Source organism: Onychostoma macrolepis, chromosome 03 (assembly GCF_012432095.1).
Source record: "Onychostoma macrolepis isolate SWU-2019 chromosome 03, ASM1243209v1, whole genome shotgun sequence".
Classification (NCBI taxonomy): Eukaryota; Metazoa; Chordata; class Actinopteri; order Cypriniformes; family Cyprinidae; genus Onychostoma; species Onychostoma macrolepis.
Window position 1 is genome coordinate 6,935,843 of NC_081157.1, and position 10,787 is coordinate 6,946,629.

Here is a 10,787-nt window from a genome sequence, read left to right on the forward strand (position 1 = left end):
GTACACTCCCCTTCCATTCAGCTTCAGTATCACAGATCATCCAGCATTCACATGTGGATACACTGGCAAATGCAGGGCATGAATACATAAACTCAACAACCAAAATGACACAAATCACAGATAATATTTAAAATCATTCAAAGCGGCTTCAGTTAACCAAAATACAAGGCATTGGCTTAGTAAAATGGCACAAAAGACAAAAATGTCCAAACACCAAGATATCATACGAATCAATAGGGCAGAATAGCCGTAAAACATGCGGTAAATCAGAGGTTCGAAACCGTGCCGTCCATAGTCGTCTGGCAGCACAGTCAGTTGCACAAACAGGAAGGTGAAACAGCAGTATAAAACTGATAAATGAAATGGAAGTAGTGGTGTAATGTAACGAACTTATAATACTTTGTTACAGTACTTAAGTATTTTTTGGGAGTATCTGTACTTTCCTTGAGTTTTTATGTTTCAGCCAACTTTTACTTTTACTTCACTACATTTCCTAATTAAAATGTATACTTTTACTCTGTGAGAACACGAAAGCCTCAAAACGTATGGTCATAAAGTTTTGTCTAGAACAGAGGGGGGCAAGCTACGGCACGCTGAATACTTTCATCCGGCCCGCGAGGGAGTTTTTAAAAATGCTACATTTGAGTAACGGTTTTGGTTCAGAATTACTAATTTGATGCAATACAAGCGAACGCCATTTGATGGCAGTATAGCACATGGTACAGTTAGCGCCTACAGTAGAATTAGAATGCACTCAGTAGTAACTCAGACGTTAATGAGTGAAAATGAGTGGCGAAAAAAAGAAAAGTGGACTCTGAATGTCGTGTGTTCAAGGAAGAATGGACAACAAAATATTTCTTCACCAATATCGGACAGAAGGCGGTATGTCTAATATGCCAAGAAAGTATTGCGGTTTTTAAAGACTACAACCTCAGTCGTCATTTTTCAAGCAAGCATTCGAATTATGCTGCCAACCTGTCAACTGCAGAAAAGGCAAACAAGGCTTTAAAACTTGCCACAAACTTAAAAGCCCAGCAAAATACATTTACGAAACAGTGCTCTATTCAAGAATCTGTAACGAAATCTAGTTATGTAGTGGCACATACAATTGCAAAGCACAGCAAGCCTTTTTTGGATGGGGAATTTGTGAAAGACTGTATGGTGGAGACTGCTGACATACTTTGTCCTGGTTCTAAAAGTCAGTTTGAGAAAACTGACTTCGACTTCATCGCGGAGAACAATTACCAGGCGCGTGGAAGTAATTGCTGAGGAGCTGCTCTCCGAACTAAAAAAAAAAGCAGACGGCTTCAGTCTTTTTTCTATCGCACTTGATGAAAGTACTGACATCACAGACACTGCGCAACTTTTGATTTTTGTCAGAGGAATAAACGACAATTTCGAAATAACAGAAGAACTCCTCGGGATGGAATCAATGATGGGAACGACCAGGGGGCGTGGATTTGTATGACAGTGTGTCTGTCTGCCTGGAAAAAAATAACCTGCCGTGGAGAAAGCTGACAAGCGTCACAACAGATGGATCGCCAAATCTAACTGGTAAAAACATTGGACTGCTAAAAAGGCTACAAGACAAAGTAAAAGAAGAAACCCCGAACTCAGAAGAACTGATATTTCTTCACTGCATCATACACCAGGAGGCCTTGTGTAAAAGTGTGTTGAAGCTACAAAATGTTGTCAAAGTGGTCGTGAAGCTTGTCAATTTTATACGGGCAAGAGCGCTGAACCACCGGCAGTTCGTTCAGCTGCTTAACGAAACGGAGGCAGAGCATCATGACCTCTTGTACCATTCAAATGTGCGCTGGCTAAGTCTCGGCAATGTGTTTCACATTCCTCAATATGATTGGCAAAACTGATGACTTCCCTGAATTACAAGACACAGACTGGCTGACCGACCTCGTGTTCGGTGTCGACACACTGAGGCATCTGAACGATCTCAATTTGAGACTTCAGGGAAAGGACGTTTTTGTGCACGAACTGTACAGCAACGTGAAAGCGTTCAAGGCCAAACTTGTACTGTTCTCCAGACAGATATCCAGCCGAGATTTCGCTCATTTTCCTACACTGGCCGGACTAAGCACACCAATAACACAGTCTCGCATTGAGAGGCACAGCAGCACTTTGATCAACCTGCATGCAGAATTTTCCCGTCGCTTCACAGACTTTGCAAAAATTGAGACTGAGCTTGAACTTGTCTCATGCCCCCTATCTTTTGACAGTGAGAAAGCACCACCAGACACACAACTGGAACTCATTGACATGCAGTGTGACAGTACTTTGAAGGAGAAGTTTCAGACAGCACCAGTTAACCAGTTTTATGCCTCACTGGATGAAAAAAAAATTCCCAAACATTAAAAAGCATGCCCAAAGAATGCTTGTTTTATTTGGATCCACATATGTGTGTGAACAAACCTACTCAGTCATGAACTACAACAAATCCCACCGCAGATCAAATTTAACAAACAGCCACTTGTCAGCTATCCTGAGGATCTCTACATCAAAGATCATTCCAGACTTTGACACCCTTGCAAGGAGAGGAGACCAGGCTCATTGTTCACATTAACACACTCATAACCATGACTTGGAAAGACAAAGAGTAAGGTTCTCCTTCAGTTTTTATCAGACATAGTTTTATGATGATTGATATGTACATACTAATAGCAGTGGAAATGAGATTGTATGTTGTAAATTTGACTCAATAATACATCTTAAATAAGAATATTTGTCTAATCTAATCTGTTAATGTGACCAATGTTTCTGTCAGATAATATATTTATTTTCCATACATACCTCCACATTAAATAAATGTTTTGGTTTTTTTTATCAAGGATTTGTTGTTTTATCAAGGTTTATTATGATTAATATGTACATACTAATAGCAGTGCAAATGAAATTGTCTGTTGTAAATTTGAATCAATAATAGATATTAAATAAGAATTGTTGTTTAATGTGTTAACATGACAAATGTTTCTGTCAGATAATATGTTCCATGCATACCTCCACAGTAAATAAATGTTCTTTTATCAAGGATTTGTTATTTTATCAAGTTTTATGATGATTTATATGTAGGCTACATACTAATAGCAGTGCAAATGAAATTGTCTGTTGTAAATTTGACTCAATAATAGATGTTAAATAAGAATTTTTGTTTAATGTGTTAATATGACAAATGTTTCTGTCAGATAATATATGTTCCATGCATACCTCCACAGTAAATAAAAGTTATTTTATCAAGGATTTGGCTTGCGGCCCTTCACTTGGTTTGCAAAACTTGATGTGGCCCTCTGGTCTAAAAAGTTTGCCCACCTCTGGTCTAGAATATGTGATGCAAGAAAAGATTCTTTTGAAGTCAATGCAGGCTAAAGACAAGGCAGTTTGAGTGTGTGTGTGTGTGTGTGTGTGTGTGTGTGTGTGTGTGAGAGAGAGAGAGAGAGAGAGTTATCATAAAAGCATATTGCATGCAGTTTAGGGTAGGAGGAAATAGGTGTAATACTCACAGTAGTTTGCATGCATGGATCTGTGTGTGTGTGTGTGTGTGTGTGTGATAGCGTGAGTATACATGCATCCACACACACACTGGTCCAAGGCCTTTATGTTTGCAAGCACAAACATGCTCCTGAACACTAGTCGTTTCTCTTACTTTCATTCTTCCCCATTCACTTTCAATGGCTGGCCATTTTTGACAAGTGTGACTGTGAAATTAAAGCGCACTTGTGTGAGAAACAGTGCAAATTTTCATAATTTTTTCACTCATATTGTGAAAATTCATAAAAAATGCTTTTTTCACTCAAAAAATTAGGTGCCTACTTTCAGATAAATGAGGCCTACGATTAATCAGATGCAAACAGAAACACAAAACCAGTCCTAAATGAAAGAAAACAAGTTGACAAAAAGATTGAATCCAATATTTTGTCGCCTTGGAATTATAAGGTTCTATCTGCAGTTTTGAGATATTGAGCTTCAAAGTTTTTGCATTCCATATAGCAAAAATGATATGGGGGACAAGTCTCTTTCCTACAGGAAAATGACAGAGACCCTAAATGTATTCTAAATGTACAATATCAAAATCCTCTCAGATTTTTAAATGGGGATTTTTGGAACAGGTCAAATGCAGATAGAACCTTCTAATTCTAAAAAGTCATTTTCCGCTTGGAATTATAAGGTTCTATCTTGCAAAACATTCATTGAAGCAACAATTTTCACGAAATACAAATAGTTTTTTTTTTATTATTTGTTTTAAAACATAAAACTAGTGTTGTAACAATGTGTCAACATGTATGAGAAAGGTAAATTTAATGCTTTCTTTATTATATTTATTCCATATTTTTGGACAAATAATTCTTTCTAAGGTTAAGTTAGGCACAAAGGGCAATACTAAATATTTTGTTCAGTGTTAATGTTAATTTTAGCTAGGATTATAGTGGGTAATTAAACACATTATTGAGGGAACAGTTAAGGCAGCTAACGTTACTCTAATCAATCTGACCAGGACTTTATTCCACAAAAAGCAGGAAAATGGCTCTCTCTCTAGATCAGTCTGGCCGAGATAACATGCTGACGTTTATTGTTGTAATTAAGACCCCATCATTTAAATTGTTGACTATTTGATATTTAAGGCTTAATGTTGTAAAATTTAAGACATTTTAAGACTTTAAACTGCATGAATATTTCGCCCATCATTACATATTCGGGTCTTTAGCGACCCAGACTTATATCCAGCACGGATGGATCTCTAACAGCTGCAATAGCAAACTCTCCTGATATTTTAAGAACATAAAATAAAATAAAAAAGATTAAAATAAGCATACTTTCTTACCTTTTGAAACTTAGAAGGGTTTGATTTGAGCAGATGATTTTACCATCACTGCCATCGTCAGAGCGCATTTCTCCAGTATACAATCAGCATCTGCTCATATTCACGATCTCAATATATTCTCAAAACTATCGTTTTCAGCATCTTCAAAAACAACATTTTGATTGCTATTCACCACATCCACCATCAAACGACAGTGACACTTATATTTCATCATGTGCAGTAATTGCTCTGCAGTAAAGCCATTCAAGCCAGTTTAGTTTTTGCAGATGATTATTTGTTTTATGCATGCGCTAATTATGAGTGAAAAATCACGTCTTCATTATGTTTTAAACAGTGCCACTTTGTGGAATAAAGGTGAATTGCACTTATTGATTATGCAAACACATAATTATTGTTGTTTAATGTTTAATCTTTCCTGCTGTTACTGAGCAGTCCGGCGACATGACAAAGAACGTTGATCCTGATTGGTCCTCTTGCGAGCATTCGAAGTGCTGATTGGCTGATTCACAGATAGAACCTTATAGAACCAAGTTAGAGTTCGACTTTGTAGATAGAACCTTTTTGTTTTCTAAATAAAACGTCCTAAAATGTACAAAACTTAAAAAAAAAAAACATCACATAATGTAAATAAGTTGTCACAGAATAAGAATATGTGAATAACTCAATTTTGAAGCACACTAGTGTGATAAGCAGTGCAAATTTTTAGAATGTTTTATCTCATATCGTGAAAATTATGCATACATTTTTTTTTTTTTCACTCAAAAAATGAGGTGCCTACTTTTGGATAAATGAGGCCTACGACTAATCAGATGCAAATAGAAACACAAAACCAGTCCTAAATGAAAGAAAACAAGTTGAAAAAAAAGGATTGAATCCGATATTTGGTGATTATATAGCATAATGAGTGATTTATAAGCAATTGTTTGCAGTCCTGTCATTTTTGACCAGGAACACCACAAGTGTGACTTTTTGCAATTTTGTACAGAATAAAAGCATTTAAAAGCAAACTTCCTGATTAACTATTAAAGCACACTAGTGTGATAAACAGTGCAAATTTGTTATAATTTTTGTTTAATATTGTGAAAATTATTCATAAAAAAAAAATTCACTCAAAAAAACGAGGTACCTATACTCTCAGATAAATGAAGCCTACGATTAATCAGATGCAAATAGAAACACAAAACTAGTCCTAAATGAAAGAAAACAAGTTGACAAAAAAATAGAATCCAATATTTGGTGATAATATAGCATAATGAGAGATTTATAAGCAATTGTTCGGATTCCGGTCATTTTTGACTGGGAACACCACAAGTGTCACTAGGTGAAATAAAACCCACAAAAAAATGACGAAAATTAAAAAAAATAAAATTAAAATAAACATCTGAGAAGTACTAAACTGCGTTTTAGTCTGGGACTAGCCTTAAGCCTTGCCTGCGAAACCGGCGATATGTGAATTAAGAGGACCTCATATCTTGTGTTTCTGTTTAGTATGTTGATCCTCTCTCTTTCTATCGCTATGTTTATGTACATTCTAATAAAAGTTGTTGTGATGAATGCTGCAAATCATGCAATACAAGCTACAGAGATTCCTCACAAGACATTTACTTTCAAATTGTTTTCTTTTTTTAAACAGACACAGGAAAGTCATGACTTCTGCAATCGTAAAATCTACTAAAAGTCTTACTACTGCTGAAGACATGAGGAACCAAACCAAACTGATTATGCAGCCCTATGCCAACTGGGAAGAGTATCTGACTCCAGCACCTCTATCTATAGCCATCCTCGGAGAGCTGGTGTTCATCTCATCCTCAGCAGATTTCTCTATCAATAAAAATACACCCAAAAATGGCTACAAATACATCAAATACCCTGATTCCTTTCGCGCTTGCCTCATGCAAGTGTGTAACTCTGGTTGGTGGGCATTTAACGAGGCCCATAAGAGCATGGATCAGATTCGCCTCCATACTGCCCAAGTTCCAGATTACATGAAGGCAGCTGTGAAGATTCTATTCGAAGGTAATGATGAAGTTGTTAAAGCACTTCTTCCTGACCAGCTGGGCAATATCAAAGTCATTGCAGATGAATGTCTTGAGTTGTCTAATGTTGCTGAAAAGCGCTTCACTGATGTCATCAATATCATCCAAGAGCTGCTCGAAGCATGTATGAATGCAAAGCACTTCTATGGGGAGGAGATGGCAGCAATCAAGAAGAAAATAGAAGAGGGCAAACTGAGGGAGCAGTCTGCACTAGAAACCAAGAAAAGGACTGAGAAGGCCATGAGTGCCATGGAGAAGCAACTGGATGAGGCTCACGAGAGCTACAAGAAATCTTTGGATTCTCTCCCTAATGGATGGGAAATGATTGGAATGGATATCGTGAGTGGGATAACACAGAGCATTACAGGCATTATCAGTGGAGTGGCATCTATTATTTCTCTACCAGGGCAAATGATTGCGTGTTCTGCAACAACAGCGACATCTGGTCATAAGAGCTACATTAAAGATCAGGAAAGAGATATGGTAGATGAAATAAATGTGTATAGTAAGTCAGCGGAAATTCTAACGTGTGCACAGACTATCCAGCAAAAACTGAATGAGAAGAATAAGGTGGAAGACATTGACTGGACAAATCTATACGATCAGAAGAACAAAACCACAAAGACGGATTTTGTAGCAAATCAGTATGGAAGAATCAGTGAGAGTTTGCAGGACATCCCTGACTGCCCAGCAAAGAAACAAGCTCTGGAGTTGTGCAAACAGGGCATGAAAATATGCAATGAGCTTGCAACATATGCACCAGAGGGGAAATGTGACAAAGACAAAAGCGCTGAGATAATAAAAGAGGTCTCGGCTCTGATTAAGTCAGCTCGTAGTTTTGATAGCAAAAGCAAAGGCATCACAAATTCTCCAGCCATTTCTCAAAAACCACCAATGATGTCTAAAGAAGAAAGAAAGTCAGAGAACACGAGTCCTTCACAGAGGGCTACAGAGAATGCAAGATTTGCCATAGAGCAGTCCCGAGCTCAGCTGAACAAGACCAGAGAGACCTATGAAAAGTGTGTGGAGAACCTAGAGAAGAACCAGAAGGAACTAACTGATATCCTGGTCACCATGAGAAACTGTGAACTGAAAGAGATCGACTTCAAAACTACCATAGAGATGCTGGTTAAAGGAATGGATGCCATGGGGAGAGTGAAGGAGCAGTGGGAGAAGATGGTCCACTTCTTTCAGATGGTATCCAACATTGTGAAAACAAGCCTGAGCAAAACTCTCACAAACTTTGTCTCAACATCTGAGAAAACACAAGCCCTCTCCTACAATGCAAAGCTCTTCTCAAAAGATCTGCTGTACACTCAAGCCTCCCAAGCCTGTAACATCGCTAGTCTGGTCCATATGATCTCTGGAACATACACTGATGTTTCCAACAAGTACCTGATGGACCGTATCAGTTCTCTGGGCAAACTGATGGCCATGGATAAACGTGCACCGGAATTTGAGAATGAACGTAAACAGCTCCAGAACAGCTGCGATGAGGCACAGAAAGGCATCTTAAGGCTTGTCCTGAAGAACAAAGAGGAGTATAACCAGAAGAGCACTGCAAGACTAGAAAGGATTGATCAAGAATTGCTTGCCATTCTACCTGCTGCTCCTCCCGAAGAAATCAAGAGTATTAGAGAAGATGTTGAAGCTGGATTCAATGAGGAAGAAGCAGCAGATTACATCTGAGCACTGTGCATTTTCTACTTTCGGTCCCACTTTATATTAGGTGGCCTTAACTACTATGTACTTACATTTAAATTAATAATTTGATACAATGCACTTATTGTGTACATAGATGTTTTTACATTGTACTTATATTTTTAAAAATACCTATATGTACTTACATCTGTAATTAATTTCTGCAATTACATTTATAATTACACTGCAAATCCTCATACAAAGAGCAATCATACAAAAAATGCTTCTCATCTTCTATCACAGAAATATTTGTTGTTAACTTACAATAACTACAGATTCTCGCTGCTGGTGTATTACTCCATCTGCCTGTTTCTATAGCAACATGATGACTTGAACATCTAAAAAGGAACAATGATCGTACCAGTTGCATGTTATAAACAGATGTAATGTAGCTCTCTTGTATCAACAGAGACTTTTATTGTGAATGTTTAACTTGTTATTTTCCAAAACTGATGTATACCATGCCTCATGTGCTTTTTCTTTCAATTGTTGGTTAAGAATAGCTGTAAATGTTCTTATATCACCTACACTTTGTGCCCCCCATGCACTACAAAAAATGTAAAAATACAGCAAAACTCTAATACAAGTAACCCATGTTTTTCTACCTACTTCATCTAATTGTAAAAGTATATTATAACATTTTCTTGGATAACAATGATTAGACTAATTTTATCCAATACATCTTTTCATATAAGAAATGGACAATACAGATCTACCCAAATCAACCAAGACAGCTACATTGTTCACCCTTGTAATGATACACAGGAGTTTTTTACAAAAATATACCTGAACATTTTCGATACACTCCACTTGTTCAAAACCCCATATCTCAGATCCAAAATATAGGTGCAACCATGCGATCAAACAAATATAAAGATTGATTACAGCTAATTTTATGTTTACGAAGAAACCTTTGCAACGAAATAATTGCTTTAAAAGCTGTCAGGTTTTCCACCATGACAATTTTGGTGTAAACCACATACCAAGATATTTGTAACAATTAACCACTTCAATCTGTTCACTAGCAAAATTTTTCATCCTTATTTATTGTGCCTCCTCTTCTAAAAACCACAATTTTCGTGTTACTCAAATTCACTCTCATACCATAAAAATTAAACTAATTTTCCAGCTGTTCAATCTGTTTCTGTAAACCTCCAATTGTATCTGCTATATTAGCCATTTCATCAGCATATAACAAGGTCTGTGCTTCTGTGATACTTTCAATATTAAAACCTTTACAATTTTTCGTCAACATTGTTATATATTCATTTAAGAAAAGAATAAACAGAAGTGGACTCACCATGCAGCCCTGTCTTACACCAATGGTGGAGCCAAAATACTCTGTTAGACCATTGGTTCCTTTCACACATGATTTAAGTTTAGAATACATAGATCTCAATACACTAGAAACTTTTCCACCAATGCCATTCTTAATGAGAGTGACATACAGAAGGTTATGCTGGACACTGTCAAAAGCTTTAGAGAAATCAATGAATATAAATACATCCTTCCTTTTTGCTTTGTAATATATTTATGAACCACTGACTGCAAAATAAAAATATTATCTACTGTAGAATAACCTGACCTATACCCTGCTTGTTCTTCATAAAACATATTATTTACTTCTACGTAAGATACTAATCTCCTGTTCAAGACCTTTGTAAAAATGTTACCAAGTACATTAAGCATGAGATCCCCCTATAATTTCCTACATCATTTTTATCACCATTCTTGTATAGCGGACAAATCACAGCCTCACCAAATCTCTGGGAAGTCACCTGTATCTAATATTTTGTTATATAAAGAGAGCATTATGGGACATAACATATGTGATGCTGCTTACAGCATCTCAATAATGATGCCATCTGGTCCAGGGGCCTTTCCATTACTCATTGACATAAAAACTTGAAAAAGCTCATTATATGTAATACTACTATCTAAAATGTCATCTTCATTAAAACTGCAACTTCATGATTATTTACACCAGTGGTTCTCAACCGTGGGCGCGGACACTCTCCGGGGCGCGAGTAGGCTACAGGATGGGAGGGAAAACTGAAAAAAAAAATTTGCAAATTTTTATCACTAAACTACTGTCATAAAAGTTATAGTTTTGTATATACATAACTCCTGAATAAAAATTAAAATGTGTTTGGACTGATTTAAAAAAAAGAGTTTTGAACAAATTTGATTGGTTTGTCCATAGTGAGCGCAAATGCAGG

At 36.8% G+C, this 10,787-nt stretch overlaps 1 protein-coding gene across 1 annotated transcript; it reads left to right on the forward strand.

Moving 5' to 3' along the window:
- The first annotated feature begins 6,477 nt into the window (after positions 1–6,477).
- On the forward strand, positions 6,478–8,556 carry LOC131534230 (uncharacterized). The gene has a single exon (XM_058766982.1). The coding sequence runs from the start codon at positions 6,478–6,480 to the stop codon at positions 8,554–8,556; it is 2,079 nt and encodes a 692-aa protein (XP_058622965.1).
- Positions 8,557–10,787: the final 2,231 nt, after the last annotated feature.